The following is a 17675-nucleotide window of genomic DNA, read 5'->3' as shown; positions in this document are numbered from 1 at the left end:
GGCGGGCGGGCGGGGCTGCGGGCACCAGCACCAGCACCACCACGTCCCCAGCAGACACCTCCTCGGCCAGAGCAAACGCTGCGGCAGACGAGACGGTCGGCGGGCAGAGCGCATCAGAGTTACGTTAGCGTTACGTCGGTCAGCACCGCGTCATCATCATTACCATGGCGGGGGCCGGGGCTGGCGGCCGGGCCAGGCCAGGCACGCAGGATAATTCAGACCGGAAGCGAATGGCATACCACGCAGCCGGTCGCCCGGAGGCAGGCGAGGAGCGGGGCGGACGGGCGGGCGAGGCGGGGCGGACGGGCCGAGCGAGATAGGCCCCCCGAGCGAGGCGAGAGGAGGAGAAGAGAGAAGCCAACTAACTCCGTCCGGTCCGGTGCGGCTGCGTTGCGCTGCATAACAGGGCACAGCGGCACAGCCTGGCCCGGCTCGGCCCTGCAGCCACGCACCCCCCCCCCCCCCCCTCCCCCAACGATAAGGCCCTTGACGCGACCTTCGGCACACTCGCACTGGCGAGGGTCGAGGCGCACCACCTGCACCACAGAGGCGACCGCGCACCACTCGGACAGCAGGCAGCATGCACTTTGCACAAAATTAGCAGCGTCGACTCGTTCCAACGCCGACGCGAAAAAGAAGTGCGACAAAAGGCGATAAAAAGGCAGAGAAAAGGCCGCGCCGCCCCGCCCCGCCACCACCGCCGCCGCGGCGGCCGGGGGGGCTATCTGATGAACGAACCCAGGGCGGCCTATGGGCGGGGCGGGTGGGAAGCACAAGATGGAAATGCAGTGGGAACGCGCTGTTAAACCAGAACAACCACGCGCCGGCCAGGCCCAGACCAGCGCGCGCGCAGGGAGTTGGCACGACGTGGGGGAAAGAAAAAGTTGTGTAGAAAGTGCGCCCTTTGCGGCGGCCGGATTCTAACTCAAAGGGGCAAAGAGGAAATTGGGGCCTAAACCTGAACCCCTTTGGCGAAGCAATTATTCCGCCCCACGACGACACGGCGCGGCGCGCTATACACGACAAACCAGGGCCTTCGTCGTGTAATGAAATAATAAATAATAAAGCCGAGGAAAGAAAAAGCGCAGCGGCAGCGGCGCGGCGCACCGCAAAACACACCAGCGTGGCGCGGTGCGTTGGCCCGCGGGCGACGCGAGGCCGCCGAGGGGCGTGGCGTGGCGGCGGGGGGCAGCTGCACCGCGCTAGCGCAGCGCTGCAACGCGACCCGCGAGCAGCGTCAGCGTCACGCGTGCAGCTAAACGCGGCCGCGGAACACCAGCAGAGGTCGCACGGGCCGGGCAGGGCGGGCGGCCGGAGGTAATAAACATAATAGTGACAACAACAACATCATCATCATCGACAACAAACAACAACAACGACGATGTGGTGATGGCCCCGCCGCCACCCGCGGGCCGACACAGGACGGCAGCGTGGAAACATTCCTCAGCGCGGAGGTGTTCGCGAGCCGCACACGGCGGCGGTGCGGCCGCCGGCCTGGTATGTCGGCGCGCCCCCGCCCCGCCCCGCCCGCGGGCCGCTGTGATTTACCCGTTGATCGGAATCAGACAGAGAGTGAGTGTGGGCGGGGCGGCGGCGGCTGCGCGGCGGGTCAGAAAGAGCAGCGCACACACACACGCACACACACGCCGAGCGCGATGCGTCCATCAGACGAATCAATCTCTCACGTCAAGGGGTCAAAGACCAGACCAGACCATACGTCGCGCCATCCCCCTCCCCGATTGTTACATCTGTTGAGAGATAGTGTGAGCCCCGGGGCCGGGCCGGGCCGGGTGCGTCCAGCCGTCCGCACACACGTGAGGCCCATTCATTCCAGGTCGGCCTGGGCCTGGGCAGGGCAGGGACGGGACGGGCGAGTCCGTGCCTTCGCTCGGTATGCAATCAGCAAAGGCCCAACGATTTACGATCAGCGAGATCAGTGCGGCGAGGCGAGTAACCGGGAGGACACCCCTCTGCCCCGCCCCGCCCCGGCACTCGTTGCCCCCTGCTCGCCAAGAATGTAGATGTGTGTGCGGCCGCCCCGCCCCGCCCGGTTGAACGACCGTCTCCGCCGGCCGGTGCCGGTCCATGAGTTATGTGCGCCCCTCCAACACCTGGCCAGGTCCTGGCCAATAGAGAGGCTCTGGAGGGCGCGCCGGCCCGCGCCTGGAGGCCTCCTGGAGCCCGCGCCTGGAGCCCCTTCGGTCTCTGTACACCCGTCCCGTGGCCGCCCATGTCCGCGAGCCCCGCCCGCCTCGTCGGTGCTTGCTGCTGCCTCACGGTGTGACCACGTGACCCCAGCCATTTGCGGTTTCCGCTCAGCGGGGTCCGCCGACCAATGTTGTTTTGGTCCCCAGTGCCGCAACCAGGAGCGGGTCTGGGGTCCGGGGGCCTGCCAGAGAGCCAGCCGTCCTGGCACAAGCCGCGCCGCCAAGACGCCGGAGCCGGCCGGAGCCGGGGGGAGGGGTCGGGCAGCACGTCACGCGACGGCAGGGGCCGCGCCGGCCACGCCCACCCCCCGACCGGACGGCCGGACAGTCATCGCCTCGGAATGAACGACGCCGTCGTCCTTCAATGAGTCCCCGCCGGCCCCGGCCGGCAACGCAAGAGATACGCGATAGAAATGTCGCCACTCAGATCCCTGGACTGCATGTGCGCTTGTGCGCGGCTCTCCAGCGGCCGGCGCCGAGGCGTCCTCCTGCAGCCTCCTAGCCAAGCCAGCCGCAGGCCGGGCCCTCGGCGACCTGACCCGGCGCGGCGCCCCAGAAAGCCGTGCAAGCGGCACCAGCGGCACGGGCGGGGACGGCTCGACCTGGAGGCAGGTCCCTCGGGCGTGCAGACAAACGGCGTAAAGAGATATCTCTCTATACACCGTTGCTGCAGACGTTTGCCTGCGCCATTCGTGGGACGGGACAAAGAGAAGAACAAATGAGACCTTCTCATAAGTACAAAACTTGGCTCATCATGAGCCCACCTTCTTTGATGGAGGCGCGTTGCGTTGCTTCTGACCAAGGCGCTGTGTAGGGATTGTCCAGAAAGTACGTACGCCTTTCTTGGCAAATTGCAGGAGCACGGCGCCTGCGAACATCAGGGTAGGCCACCCAGTCGTGCACGCGTGCACTGCAGGGAATATGTTGCCTATCGACCAGGCGGTATGAGAGCTTCCATTAGCTGAACTGGGCGGCAAATGGTGTACATACTTTCTAGACGGCCCGAGCTAGTAGGCAACCACTACGCCCGGGCTAACCAAGGAGGAAGGCGGGGGCGGGGCAGACGGGGCGAATCAGAAGCCAGCAAACACGTGTGCCATTACTCCGCCAATTATTTGCTGGCGTTTCAGCGCACAGTACACCACAGCCGCGTACCTTACGTACATGATCACCGACAGAGGCTCCGGCTCGGGGAATGACCAAGGCCGCGACGTGCTCCTCATCCTTGTCTTCCTCACTCTCTTTCCTCGCAAAAAATGAGAGAGTGTAGGATAGAGAAGGCGCAAAAGCGTTCTGCGCGCGCGCTCTCCGGCGCCGCGAGGTGAACTGTGAACTGCAATTACCAGCCGAATAATGAGCACCTCGAGGTGGGGCCACTGGGGGCGGGGTGGGGCGGGGCAGGCAGCACCATACAGTCATTGTTCCTAAATTCGGACTTGCGCCCTAAATTCGGACATTTTGCCGTATTTCACTATTGTCGCCTCCAAATCCATTATGCGTTGACAAAATTTAACTTCTATGGGTTTGATGGGAAGGTAAGACCACCAAGTTTCCATTTCTGCCAAAAAAATAAATGTGGGAGTAATATTACTTCCTCCAGAAATTCTTGAAATTTGTATTTTTAGCCCCCCAAAACAGGCGTTTTTAAATGTGTCTTGCAAAAATTTGGGGCTCCGAACAGTGTAAGCCCGGGTTATTCTGACCACAACATATGTGAAACTTGGTACTTTTATCTACAATATGACACCAAGTTTTTGATTTTTCGTCGCACGGTTTAGTTTTGGGAAGCGTTTTTGCAATGCGCCCTAAATTCGGACATAGGCTTTTACATGCAAAAGGGGCAACTGTCCGAATTTAGGGCACATTAAAAGCGATCTTTAAGCAGTTCTGGCGACTAGACTATACTAGATACGAAAATTTGGAAGATAGGGTAAGGTCAAATTTTTTCATGAGGTTTCTATAACCTCCAAAAAAATTTCACTTTTCATAATTTTTCAAAGCTGTCCGAATTTAGGACGCATTGGTTCCTAAATACGGACACGATTCAAACAGCCCTCACCCCTCTACCGTTAGCGCGAAAAAATATTTTCGGAGAGTGGTAGGTGCGTCTCGACGTGAGGATTCTAGAATCCCCAGCGATTTTTCATATTTCAAAAATTCTAGATATCACAGGCGTTTTTCCTCAAAAACCGTCCGAATTTAGGGACAATGACTGTACCAGAACACTTTCCGAAAATAAAGCCATGGGAATGGGCGGGCACGAGCACGGGTTAAGGAAGCTGGCGAAGCTGGCCACCACCACCACCGCTGCTGGCGCCAGCTCCCATGTCCGCGGCGCCGCCTCTTCCTCCGCCGCTGCTGCGCGCTGCTGCTCCCCGACCGTGGCGGCCGGCACCGACGTCACCACACCACCCCCGCGGCACTTTCTACCGCGAGACAGGTGCGCGGCGCGGCAGGGCCTCCAGGGCCTCCAGGTGTTGTTCTCCTACAATGGGACGAAACGATGGTGGTCGGGGTCGGGGCGGCACCAACGGCTTACTGGTACCAAAGATGTGAGAAAGATGTACTTCCCGAGTACAAGAAACAAACAACACATTTGAACCCTTGAAAATGCGGTATAAAAATATCTGCCTCCTCTGTTTCAAAAGTTTTGCAAGTAGCGAAGCTTGCGTTTTCCGTAGACAAAGGATTAGTTTCGTTCGCAACCTACAAAGTGAATGCTTTGCATTGCTAAGCCATTCTCCGCAAGCATTCCCGAGAGCAGCGATGCGGACGCCGCCGCCAGAGGCTCAGAGGCGGTGACCAGTGTGCGCGCAGTGCTTCGGGATGAGTACATCGAGAGGCTTAAGCTCCGTTCATTAACCGGTTTATCATCATCATCCTCAGCTTTTCTCTCTGCCGCCCCCCCCCTCCTCCTTTTCCCCGGTTTTCTCTCTCTCCTTTTCCGTTGTAGGAATTCCGCCCAGCAGCAAAGCGGAATCGAGGCGACGCCCTCGCCTGATGACTATCGCAAAGTTTGGCCTCATAGGGTTTTTTCTTCATTTTCGTTTATCCTTAAATGAAGCACGTTGCAGCAGAGTTCCGATAAGCCCGACAAACGGGTTGTTGATAACGGGCGGCGGGGGAAATGTTGCGTTATTCCTTCTCTGCGCTTTGCAGTTGAGCTTGTCTGCAGGACAGAGCTGGGTGCGTACAGGCAGTGCCAGGAGGGGCGGCCCTGTAATCAAATTAAGATTGACTCGCGGCCCGCGGCCCGAGCACCTGCCGCTCCCGGGCGCCTCCGGACCCCAGCCACTTCCTCTGCGGGGCGGCCACCGGGGTTAAGCCCCGCGCCAACAAAGCAATAACAATAAAAAGAAAAAGCACCCCGCTACGTGAGACAAAGACACTGAATACCCGGTCATTACTATTCCACGTGAAGTCAAGAGACTTTTTCTTAATAATTGTTCTGCCCTGCCCCCCCCCCCTCTCCCTCCCACGCGCACTTCCCAGAAACATTCTTCCATCCATCCATCAATAATGCGACACGCCTGAGCGCCCTCCGGCCGGAGGGAGGAGGGGTCCCGAGCGGCCTCCAGCGCCGCGGCGACGGGCTGCAGCAGCTTCCGGCCGGAGCGACGCCGACGGCGAGTAGTTGAGGAGTTTGGACGTGTACGACCAGCTAGAGCAGTCCGGTGAGGGGCGGGGCGGGGGGCGTCTTAGCCACGGGGGGTCACCCCGCCCACCGGACCGGCCCCGCCGCGGGCCGCGACGTGCTCGCGGCAGTGTAGGTATAGGTAAAGAGTACACGGCGCGCCCAGCGGGCGGACGCCTCTTTAGACACGGCGCGGACCTGACGTGGCCTGGGGCGCGTCGCGCCTCTTCCCCGCCCCGCCCCCCGGCCCGCCCCGCTGGGTCACGCCCGCGCCTCTTCGAGATGCCCCGCACGTCCGCCGCCCCCCATCGGCCCGGCCCGGCCGTGTCGGCGACGCCCCGGACGCAAACCACACGCGGCGTGAACGAAATGTGTTTGTCTGGCCGCGAGGCATATACTACATGTTCGACTCCTCGGGGCAGGCGGGGCGCGGCCGGGCAGCAGTGACATTCCTCCCGAGAGTGGCGCTGAGGGTAAAAGTGGTGCGGCGCTCCGGGCCGGCCCGCGAAATTGCGCAACAGGTGGATGGGGCGATAGCGGCCCGGCCCGTGACGGACGGGTCGGCGCATCAGCATCACCTGCGCTCGCACGCCACCATGGCGCTCCCGTGCACGCCAGCTAGCGCCTGCCCGCGCCAGCGTGAGGGGGGGCGACGCCCGCCAGCACCACGCACCAAGGAGGCAACTACCACTATCGATTGCACCCGCTTTATGGGAGCAAAACGGAGCCGAGGGGGCGGCAGGGCAAGCAGGGCCAAGCGCCGCCCGGCCGTGAGCCTGACGTGAGCCCGGGTCTCTTGGACGGCTTCAGCAGAGGGGTCTACCTCCCGCAATCCCTGGAACAGGGTGCGGGAGCTAGGCCCGTGTGGCGGAGCGGAAGTCAAGTCCCTCTCCAGCAGGCAGCAGGTCCCTCCTCCTCCTCCGGGTGGCCTGTTGTTGGCCCCAGGCGATAACGAAACGCTTCCCTGCATGGCCGGTGAGGATTAGACGAGGACGAGTGTCGGTGACGCAAGCCCGCGCGTCCCCAGCTCATCTCGCCGTGCGTGGTGGTGGCGACGGTGTGCACGGCGCACGACACTTCCATGTCGGCCAACAGCCCAACCAACACACCTGCAGCCTGCGGCTCTGCCCAAGGAGCTCTGCGCTCGCTCCAGCAGGGGGAGGCGACGGCGACGCCTGCCCGCTCCAGCCCGGGCGAGGAGGGCCGAGCCCGACGACTGTCATTAGACCACTGAATGCATAACGACTCGCTCCAGATGAGCCGGCCCCGGCCCCGGGCTGGAGAGTCATTCAAGTGTCACTCCGTCGCCTTACCGCGCCGCGGATGGGCCACGCGCATCGCTCCATCTCCACCCCTTCCCCCTTCCCCCCGGTCAAGGGTCGAGACGCGTGGACGGGGGAGAAAGAGAATAATAATAAATAAAAAATAAAAAGGGGGAGCACACATCAAGTGGGGGCTCCCATTCGATTCGACTCCCCTCCTCTACGAAGGCCACGCCACGCCACGACCTAAACTGTCACGGGGCACGGGGGACATTGGGGGACCACATTCCAGCAGCCTGTTGTCATGACAATGATACAAGTCCAGCTAATACTACAACTGGGAACAAGTGTAACAGTGTTCCAATGCTTCCAAAGTAGTTTCAAGCAAGGCTTCTGTCACCCAAGAAAAGCATTAGAAAGGGTGCTTGCAATAGAAGATCACAATGAAACAATGTGAGAGTGCGAAGAACAAATATGCATTAGTTAAGCGAACTGTGTAAGTTTAAGCTTAATCTCAACATGTTACGCTAAATGTAAAGAGCAAAAGAACCATGATGACATTTATTCTTAAACAATTGTAAAAGTTAATGTTTGATACACAACCAATTAGTTATAGCAAATAATGTAAGACTGTTCACGCTCCTGAGCAAAACCGTAGAGTTAAGACATGCATTAGAAAGTCAGTAAAACTATTTCAGATATATAACAAATTAACGGAAGAGCAAGCCAAAATATACTTTAATACAGCTGCAAAGAACTGTCCTAAAGACCCAAAGAGCCTAGGAGAAACTTCCAACATGCATCAAAGTTAATAAACAATTTCCCACAGCAGAACTACTGAACTTAAGGAACTACATGAGGGGCCAACCATCCAGCTAGAATAATTTGGTGGCCCACGTCACAAAGTGGTTCTCAGCTCCGTGTGCAACACCTGAAGGCACTCATCGCACCTGCTCATAACCGATATGTTCATTGTAAAGATTTTAAACGAAAACTAACCTTCGTTTACACGTCCTCTCCTTGGCATGGTGTCTGGAGGAGGCCTGCCTGCCTCGGCTATATCCGCCATCCCACGAATTTCACACTGCATTCTGGAGCACTCTCTTTATCGGTCTGGATTGAAGATTCACTAAGACAGGTCACAAGTGTTTTCACTTCACTTCACATGATCACTGCAGGCAAAAGAAACTCCATCTGCCGCCCCGCTCTCGCTCCCAGCGTTCTTTGTTTGCTTGAAGTTACCCACTCCACTTTCTACTCCTTCCACACCGCGCGTTTGAAAGTTTTGGTGGTGGGGGTTATGCCAACCCGACAGAACCATGGAAAGACCAGAACGAATTTTATATCTGGGTTTTGAGATAAGTAAATGAGTGTCATATCGGTACTAACTTAATATCGGTTCACTTGAGTTAAAAATAACCAAATTGAAGAACTTGTACCTTGCGAGTTGGGTGCTTTTGCTTCGCAGAACAGCAGTTGGTATGAAAGAATGATTACAACGAGACTACAAGCAAAGCAACGCGGGGTATTCGAAAAATTGCACTATGAGAAGTTTATTTGCACGCAATCTCATCTATGAGATCTGACAGTTTAATTATGGAAGAGTAGCGTGGTTGACGGGGCAGAAATAAGCTGCAAGATTTAATTAATGAGTTTTCAGTTTTAAACGATTTTGTTTCTGTTGGTTGATTTGCTTCCAAGAAAAACATGAATTTCCTTTTAAAAACAATCTTTGAAGTTCAATTGTGTACATGAACTTTTCATATAAACAGTTGTATAGCCTCCATACGTGGACTCACCTCATACTCTATTGAGGAAAAATACAAAGTACAGTCAGCCCACAAATCCCAGGGAACCATAACCTAATTTCTCCAAGTTACCAGAGGTTACATCAACTTCATCATGTTTTGAAATTATTTCGAGTAAACATCAATGTCACGCCCAAGACTGTTTACAAATAGCTACTATACGATTGATTGCCTCTTCTAGAGTGGAAGAAATCTAGAAACTAATTTGTATTTATTCAGAAAATGACTATATCGGAATACGTAAGCTCCCTGTCCGATAACCCGTACTTCGGGGCCGGATTTGGTCTCTTCACAGTTGGAGCAGCCGGGGCAATTTTACGTAAAGGGCTTCAAACATCCTTAATTCTATTTAGAAGACACTATATGACTACGATGGAAGTTCATTGTCGAGACAAAAGTTATCAATGGGTCTTGCAATGGATGACTGAAAAAGGAGCGAAGCAAACACAACATTTAAGCGTTGAAACAAGTTATGAGCAGTTAGATTCTGGTCATGTTAAGACCAAATACGATTTTATCCCTAGTGTAGGTCAACATTTCTTCAGGTAAGAATTTATGAATCAGCTCTTTTAACTTCATGCTATTGTATTTTGATCAGAGATCCACTAATGTCAAGTATTCTGTGCAGGTACCAGGGTACATGGATTAAAGTTGAAAGGAGTCGAGACCAGCAAACAACAATGCTTGATACACCTTTTGAAACTGTAACCTTAACTGCTCTAAGTAGGGATAAAGGAATTTATTTTTCAATTCTTGAAGATGGTAAGGGATAAATGTTGTACTTTTTGCACTAAGATTTGAAGATTTGCTGCTTTATTTCACCGCTAGGAATTTATTATGCAAGTGCAATATATTCTTAATTATTGATTCTTCTGTTTGACCAGCTCGGAAGATGGCTCTTAAGAAAGAAGAGGGCAAACTTGTGATGTATACTGCAATGGGTTCTGAATGGCGCCCCTTTGGTCATCCAAGAAGACGGAGACCCATAACTTCAGTTGTTCTTGACAATGGTGTTGCAGATCGAATCCAAAGCGATGTTCAAGAATTTATTTCAAATCCATCTTGGTACACAGAGAGAGGTAAATGTTAAAACTTATCTTGAATTATCTCCTCTTTATATTTATTTTACTACTAGTATTTTCACAGGTATTCCATATCGTAGAGGCTATCTTCTCTATGGTCCACCGGGCTGTGGAAAGTCTTCATTCATCACAGCATTGGCTAGTGAACTGGATCTTAGTATTTGTGTGCTCAATCTGAGTGAGAGATCTCTTACTGATGACAGGTTAAATCACCTGTTGGCTGTTGCACCACAGCAAACTATCATTTTGCTGGAGGACATTGATGCTGCTTTTATCAGCAGGACGGAGTCAGATAAAGGTAATAATTAAACATTATCATGTCTTTGTAGAATCTAAATTAATTTCTATTTTGTAAATTTTCTTAAATCCATAAAATTAAAAAAAATATATCAAAACCTTTTTTACAGTTGCAGCAGCATATGAGGGTTTGAATAGAGTTACACTTAGTGGACTTCTCAATTGTTTGGATGGTGTTGCCTCTACAGAAGCACGTATAGTGTTTATGACCACAAATCATTTAGAAAGGTAAGATTCATTCATTTGAAAATTGGCAGTGTAATGGAAAGATTATTACAAGTAAAGCTGTTTTTCTAAAATTTGAATTCTTATCATCTACAGGCTTGACCCTGCCTTAATAAGACCTGGAAGAGTAGACCTGAAAGAATTTATTGGCCACTGCAGCCCTAATCAACTCAAAACTATGTTTTTGAGATTTTACAGTGGTCAAGGGATGGAAGAAAAGGCAGAACTATTTGTTGAAGCAATAGTGAAGGCAGGGAAACAAGTGTCTCCTGCTCAAGTTCAAGGCTACTTCATGTTCTTTAAAGATGATCCAGAGGCAGTGTTACTAAATGCTCATAGATTACAAGAACTATTATAGAATTAGAACTTCAAGAAAAAATTTTATGATGAATTTCCTCAGGATTTAAGAAACAAAAATTATCTTTGGAGGCTCCAGTGGATTCTTTCTGGCAGTGTAAGCATCCAGTAGTAACTTTCTTACGGGTGCTTCAGTAAAAAGTTTGAAACTTGTGTCTGACAGAATGTAAACTTCTGGTATTGTAATATATTTAAAGTACTCTATGACGACTAACCTTGACATACTTTATGCAGTATATTTTATGAAACTCTATGATTTTTCGTCTTTAGTTCCTCATACATAAGGTGAATGATTCACGCCGCCCAGTTACATAGACTGAGACGACTGCACAGTTAATGGACGGTCTGCTTCTCTTGGGCCGTAAATTGTCAGTGTCAGTATAACATGTATGTGGACGGGGTGAATCAGCCGCCTGGTATGTTTAGTTAGTTTTCATTTGCACACATTTCTTAACTTTGAATTGTTAATGAGTAAAGCTTTCCATTATAATATTCTTTGGTTGACTGTACACAAATGTACTGAAATTTATGGAACATTTCCAGATGAGCTCAGCTTCCTTATACTTCTTCAAACTTCGCCTGGTTCACAGCTAGGGCCCCCGAAAACAAAACGGTATTCAACTTGGAATTCCCTAGACCACAAAGTGCAGATTAAAAGCAGCAGGAAAGCTCAAGGTAAACTAAGACAAATGATTAAAGCAAGACAGGCCCGGTTATGAAAGTGAAATTGATTAGGACAGTGCTTTAGAGGATGCCTGGTGTCCCTTCCATATTTCAGTGCACCTGGGCACCCTGCTCCAGCCCTGCTCTGTGTCCTCTCACCCATCAGGCGCCCCCTAGCTGCCCCCGGCTCTGCGCTCGTCGCGTGAGGCCGGCCGCTGCCCCTCTCCCTCCACTCCAGGTCCTGCGGCCGCGTGCTCGCGAGCAAGGGTAAGTCGAAGGAGAAAGGGCCAACGGCGTGGCGTACCTCTACCTACCTGCCTACCCGCGCCGCCTCGCGCCCCTCCTCTCCCTGCCCCCCGGGCCAGGAGAGATAGGGCACGATAGAGGCGCCCCCGCGGCCCCCGCCCCCTCCTATCACCCCCGCCCCGCCGCGCCACGCCGCGCGCTCCAGTCCGACTCCGACGGTCTCAGTGCGCGGCGAGGCGCCGGCCAGGCAACACACCCCCCGGGACCCGACCGACCATGGCGCCGTGTAGCTCCGCGCGCCGAGGCGAACGTCGGCACGCAGCCCCGCACGCGAAGCACGTGACCGTCACCGTCACGTGACAGCCGCGCGGCTCGGCGTGACAGCGAGGCGTGACGTTAGCGGCGATCGGTGGGGAGACTATAGCCCAGCGACCTAACTGCAGCGGCGCGAGAGGCATCAACAGGGGTCGACCTGGCGGCCCTGCGACTCAACAAGGGCAACATGAGAGGCGGCCTGGCGCTGGCCTCCTCGCCCTCCGCCGCCCCAGACCAGCGCCCCGGAGTCCAGGGCGACCCAGCCAGGGACGGCCTCGGCCGCCACCATGGTGAGTATGTCGTGCAACAGGCGCCAACGGGGCGCCGCCGCGCCCGGCCCAGTCGCGAGCTGGGGCCGCCGGGGAGGAAGAGGCAGTTGAGTAGGCACCATCCCGGCTGCCATGTCCTTTACGGAATAATTTATTTGTGAAATGTGTCCGTGCTCCTGGCCGGAGACATCTTTATTGGACTGCGCGGCGTCCCTGGCGGCGGGACCTTGGCGAGGGTCTGAGGGTCTCGTGAGGGGCGGTATTGTATTGCATTTCACATATTGCATTTTGCCTCGGGCGGAGGGCCGGACCGGACGCAGCCGGCTGGTCTCGGCGGGGACCTTCCCAAAGAAAATTAACGAATGCGCGGACCCTTTTTTATTTTTTCCCCGGCGCTATAGTTGCGTCGGCGACAACGGCGTGTGGTGTCAGCTAGCGGTCACTAGACTCGCGCGCCCGCCGCCGGCACGTCGCCCGGACGTGGCGCGGCGTGGCGCCAAAGGCTGCTTACACACACCCACACACAGTCCTGCGCAACGGCCAGCAGCGCGTAGGCGTAGCAGCGATCCGCGGGCACTTCCGCCTTCACCGGACAGCCTGTCGGGCACGTGACTCTGAGATCTGCAAAGTATTTCAGTTTTCGCGCCCTTTCTTTGAATACTACACTCACTGCTGTGCCCACCTTTCACCAAGTGGATACGTGGCCTGGTCCTCGTTCTCTCAAGTCAGGAGGGGATACGTGCACCCGCCTCGCCTAGGTCACGGCCTGGTCTGGTCTAGCTGCGCCTAGTTTGCGCGGCGCTGGCTGGAAGCAATCCAACTGCAGACACCTATGAGTGTCGTCACAGCAGACGGCGATCCAACAAACCCATCCATCAGACGAGGACGGTGGCCGTGTCGGGGAAGTGTTGAGCCTGGGTATGTATGGGGAAATCGTCTCGGCCACGTGGCCACCCTCCTCGGGGTGCTCCCCCGTGGCGCGGCCCGCCGCTCTGACCTGACCCCGGCGCGACGGTGGGTCGCGGGCGGCGGGGGCGGCGAGAGGAGGGGGAGGAGATGACGATGGTATTTGCTGGCAATTTCCCCCCGCGCAGAAAGTCTCGTCTGGGCTCCTCCAGACCCGGGCGGGCGCGGCGCGGACTGCCGGGGCGGGAAGGGAACCGCCATTTGGCGCTGGATGCCCGCCTCTCTCTTGCGGGGGAGGGGAGACGGTCCAGCTCTGCACAGCCACGGTGGTGCAAGGCCAGCAGTAAGTAGGGGTATGCAGCGCAGTCTACACCAGAAAGAGGGGGAGGGGAAAAAACGACGGCGGGGAGTTAAAACTGCCTGGTGCATGCTACGTTCAGCGACGGGAGGGAGGCGACTGTCGGGGGAGGTATGGGTGGTTGGGTGGTATGGGCTGCTTGGACGAGCTTGGGCCTGCCGTTCGGCCCGCCGGCTCGCCGCGTTTTGTGTAGCGGAACATAGCGGTGACAATCGTCAGCAGCACCGGCGCAGCTTGGCGGGCTGGCAGGTGCTTCTGCGGGCTCGGCGGTAGCAGTCGGTTCACTTGGCAACCATGCCTTATTCAGAGGGGTGGAGGTGAGAGGAGGGGGTCGCATGCATACATGTCCCGCAAAGAGAGAGCAGCAGCAGCAGCAGCAGCAGCAGCGGCGCAGCGGGAAGGAGGAGGACCTCGCCACCGGAGAGAGAACTCACTCCAGGACTCCCCCGCCGCTCTCCTCTGGCTGCTCTCTTCCAGCAAGTGCCACGCTTTTTTATCCCATCTTCCAGGCGACTTGTTTCCTTTGAGCAGCAGCGTCGTTTTCCCCGCATGTGTTTTTTCTCGTCGTCTTTTGCGCTCCGCAGGGTTGGGCCGCGGGGATGGTTTGGGGCCGCAGGGTCCTCACCGCAAGCCCACGCAGGTGTCCCCCCTCCCCCCTCCCTCTCCGAGCTGTCGTCCTCCCCCGAGAGCGCCACCTGAGCGCGTTATTAGACTTCATGCACGCCGACTGGAAATGGAAATGGAATCGCCGTCCTCTCCTGCTCCGCTCCACAGAGAGGGAGATGCGACCCCTCCTCTAGCAAGGGGGCGGGGAGGAGGAGGAGGTGGAGGGGGGTGGGATTGGCGTCCTTCAACGGGAAACTCGGGCTGATGCGCCTCGCAACGCCGTGGCTGCTCGGCAGACCGCGACATAATACACTCGCCAAATCGCGCGTTGCTCATCCAGGGTCCCCCACCCCCATGCTACCACATCCCTCCCCTCTCTCTCTTCCCTCCCTCTCTCTCCCCTCCCTCTCTCTCCCCTCCCTCTCTCTCCCCTCCCTCTCTCTCCCCTCCCTCTCTCTCCCCTCCCTCTCTTCCCTCCCTCTTTCACTCTCTCGCACCCCACGACGCTTACGTACCGCGAGGAGACGAGGGAGGGAGAGAGAGAGGAGACGCAAGCAAAACGACGTGGCGAATGGTGCATAAAATCGCCACGCTTGTCTCACATCTGTGATGGCGAAACTTCTGCCAGCCTTGGACTCGACCTCTCCCCTGCCCTCCCTCCCCTATCGCCGCTGGGCCGTGGGCCGTGCACGCCCTCCGCCCCCGCCCCCTAGTGTGGCGGGGAGGGCAAGACGGCGGTGTAATGACGGCTATCCCGGATCGAGTTGCGGGTTGCGGTGGGGCCGTGGGGCTGGGGAAGGAGGCGGGTCCTGAATCCAACCCCTTCCCTTCCCTTTCCACCCCCCACCCCCCAGCGGGGGTGTTTTCTTCATTCCAGCTATTAACCCGGTAATGATCGCGGGCTTCACTACCGGGTTCCCTCCGCTGCTGCCCTGGGTCGAGCCGATGGGCGCAGGTTACCCCTTCCTCTGTCCACCCTTCCACCCTCACCACCCCGCCCTTCGCAACCCCTCAAACATCCCCCTTCGCCCTCGCCGCCCCGTCGCGCCCTGTAGCCTTTGGCTGGAGCAGCCTTACCTTGACTCCACTAGATTCGAGATAGACGAGGTGGTCGCTTGGTCGCTGTTTAGTCGCTCGCGGCGGCGGCGCGCTCCAGTCCAAAGGCGGCTCGGGCCTGGCTGGCCTGGCCGGCCGGGCTGCCCCAGGGCTTCCTCCGCCTCCCCCGCGATCCCCATAACTCAGCGCAAGGCGCCCCGCTCGGCCGCGCCACAGTCGTATGCACGGCCCCGCCCGCCCCTATAACTCACGGCTCCAGGCCGGGTACCCCTCACTATGCAGGATGGCTCCGTTTGGCCATTTTGGCTCAACTTGTTCAGTCTGACGCCGCGGCGCCGTTATACCGCCCTCGTGCGGGCCGCGGGGGGAGACGCCGTCGCACACACACGACGCACGCATGCATGCACACACGCTCGCACGCACGAACGCACAAGGGCAGCATGCCCTATCATTTCCTGTTTTCGTCCCCTCTTCTTTTCTTTCTTGAGATTGGGCTCTTCTGCCGGAGTCATCTCTTCGCATTGACATCGCCCTAAGACATGTTTGAATGCCTCCGCCTTCCCCCCGGGAGCCGCCCCGCCCCCGCCCGGCCGCTGTATTCTCCGGCAGTCAGCACCCGCCCCATTCTGTAGACCAATTTGGACTCATTCCAACGTCTTCTTTGAATCATCCCGCGCCCAGCAGCGCCCGTTGTGGGGGACGCGCTCGTGAGGAGCGGCGCGGACAAGGAGGGCCATTCGCAGGCCATCTTCAGGTCCGCTGCTGTGGGAGCCGCTCCCTCCACCAGCCGCCCGCACCACGCGCGCGCCAGGGCCATGGGGGCCGTGACGATGTCGTTTCGCGTCCCGGCAGCTCTAGCCAGTGCCGAGTACGTACTGCCTGCGGCTCTGTCCTCGGGGCGCTGCATTGAAGGGGGTGGAGCCGGGTGGTGGTGAGTAGCTGGCGTGGCGTCGTAGGCCTGGTGGGTGCTCGGCGGCGGCCCTGCAGCTAGTGGCGCCCGCCCCGCCCCGCCCCGCCCCGCCCCCGCCGAGGAGGGCTGTAAGGAAGGGGGTCAAACCGAGCATTACCATTTCGCCCGCCCCTTCCCGCCCCTGCGCTCCCTCCTGGTAAAGGGCGGCGCGGGCACATGATCCCGGCTGGTCCTAAGCCCCGTCCTCGCCCCCTTCCCTTCCCCTCCCGGACTATCGCCTTCGACGTCACCCGTGCCCTCCTCAAAACCCTCATCCCCTAAACCTGCAACAGTCCCGGCTCCCCTCACATCAGCCGACCCTGGCATGCCCCACAGCCCGCCACAGCCTCGAGATGAGCCTCTCGCTGTCGTGCAACGGCTGCCCCTCGCTACACCCCCCTCCCCCCCTGCCTTGTCCAACCCTCACGCTGACCTTCATGTGTTTTGCTCTCTTGCAGAGTTTCCCTTCTCCTCACGCCCCTGAGCGGACGGGTGCCTCATGTAAGTACCACACCCAGCGTGCTGCGCGGCCCGGAGGGTTGTCAGCCCGTGATGAGGGGCACATCGGGCGCGCCGTCTTACTGCCGCCGCCTGCGCCGCCCGCGCAACCTTCCATATCGGGAGTTGGGGAGGAAAGGGGGAGGGGGGGGGCGAGAGCAAGGGACTCCCGGAGATCAGATCGCATTTCTTGCGCCATAACACCGAGACCTCCCCGTGCCGGGCTCGCCTGCCGGGCAGTACACGGCAGGGCAGCGGGCGCCTCCTCCCCCGTACAGAGTCCTCCTCAATAAGAATCGGAAGAAATCGACGGAATGTACTCCACAGGGGCTTCTGACTGAGAGAGCAAGCGCCCCAGAGTTTATCCCCCGCCTCCTCCTCATCCTCCCCCCCGTCCGCCCCCCTCACCCCGCACATCCCGCCTCTCCTATTCCCTATCGAACCTCGGGAAACATCAAAGCAGCAGTTGATGTTGTTCGTTCGGGTGTGCTGCCCATTTACATCCCAGACGGGACGTCACTAGACTAGAGACTCCAGCACTGCACTGCGCGCGAACAAAAAAAAAAGCTGCCTTTTGTTCCGCGGGGGAAATAAAAATATGATTTGCGGTCGGCTGAAACCTTCTCTGTAGCCTAGAGTTTCGCAATCCCGAGGCTGGGTTTCGTCACAACGTGGCTGTGCCCGTGCACGGCGCCTGTTTTCTTTCGGCGAGGCGTCACGTGACGTCACGCGCAGCTAATGACGGACGCTGCGGTGTCGCATCGGCTAATTTCATTTGTGCCGTTGGGATGGGCTCGTAAAATGAGTTGAGTCGCGACTCCACCGCCGCTGCTGCTGCATCCCCTCCCTCCACCCCCGCGCGGCTCTCTTGTTGGTGCGGGTGGTGTGGTGGGGCGCTTGACAGCTGACACCCTTGACGGCGAGGAGCGGAAGTAGG

General features: G+C 57.3%; 3 protein-coding genes across 4 annotated transcripts in view; 2 read left to right on the top strand and 1 right to left on the bottom strand.

The window, feature by feature from the left end:
- Positions 1-8377, bottom strand: part of LOC113207884 (mediator of RNA polymerase II transcription subunit 15) — a 16860-nt gene extending 8483 nt beyond the window's left edge. Inside the window, exon 1 of one of the 2 annotated variants that reach the window (XM_026424624.2) lies at positions 8103-8377. In XM_026424624.2, the coding sequence (XP_026280409.1) occupies positions 8103-8193 (91 nt within the window). In that variant the 5' untranslated portion in view covers positions 8194-8377. The remainder of the gene's footprint in view (positions 1-8102) is intronic. The other variant, XM_026424625.2, reaches the window with a different exon arrangement.
- A 551-nt stretch (positions 8378-8928) lies between these two features.
- On the top strand, positions 8929-11092 carry LOC113207910 (mitochondrial chaperone BCS1). The gene is made up of 6 exons (XM_026424669.2): positions 8929-9456; positions 9540-9673; positions 9796-9990; positions 10058-10291; positions 10401-10518; positions 10612-11092. The coding sequence occupies exons 1-6, from the start codon at positions 9134-9136 to the stop codon at positions 10871-10873; spliced, it is 1266 nt and encodes a 421-aa protein (XP_026280454.1). The 5' UTR covers positions 8929-9133; the 3' UTR covers positions 10874-11092.
- Positions 11093-12010: 918 nt separating this feature from the next.
- LOC113205432 (uncharacterized) overlaps positions 12011-17675 on the top strand; it is a 99704-nt gene continuing 94039 nt past the window's right edge. Inside the window, exon 1 of the mRNA XM_052267109.1 lies at positions 12011-12386. Coding sequence (XP_052123069.1) covers positions 12284-12386 — 103 coding nt within the window. The 5' untranslated portion in view covers positions 12011-12283. The remainder of the gene's footprint in view (positions 12387-17675) is intronic.

The sequence above is a fragment of the Frankliniella occidentalis genome, unplaced genomic scaffold, assembly GCF_000697945.3.
Source record: "Frankliniella occidentalis isolate FOCC.00 unplaced genomic scaffold, Focc_3.1 Scaffold47, whole genome shotgun sequence".
Classification (NCBI taxonomy): domain Eukaryota; kingdom Metazoa; phylum Arthropoda; class Insecta; order Thysanoptera; family Thripidae; genus Frankliniella; species Frankliniella occidentalis.
The sequence above is the reverse complement of the archived record's forward strand: the minus strand, read 5'-3'. Positions and strand labels throughout refer to the sequence as shown.

Coding starts and splice junctions, on each gene's coding strand:
- LOC113207910 (XM_026424669.2), top strand. CDS start 9,134: ATGACTATATCGGAATACGTAAGCTCCCTGTCCGATAACCCGTACTTC. Junction 9,674..9,795: donor TTTTTCAATTCTTGAAGATG/GTAAGGGATAAA, acceptor CTGTTTGACCAG/CTCGGAAGATGGCTCTTAAG. Junction 10,292..10,400: donor CAGGACGGAGTCAGATAAAG/GTAATAATTAAA, acceptor CCTTTTTTACAG/TTGCAGCAGCATATGAGGGT.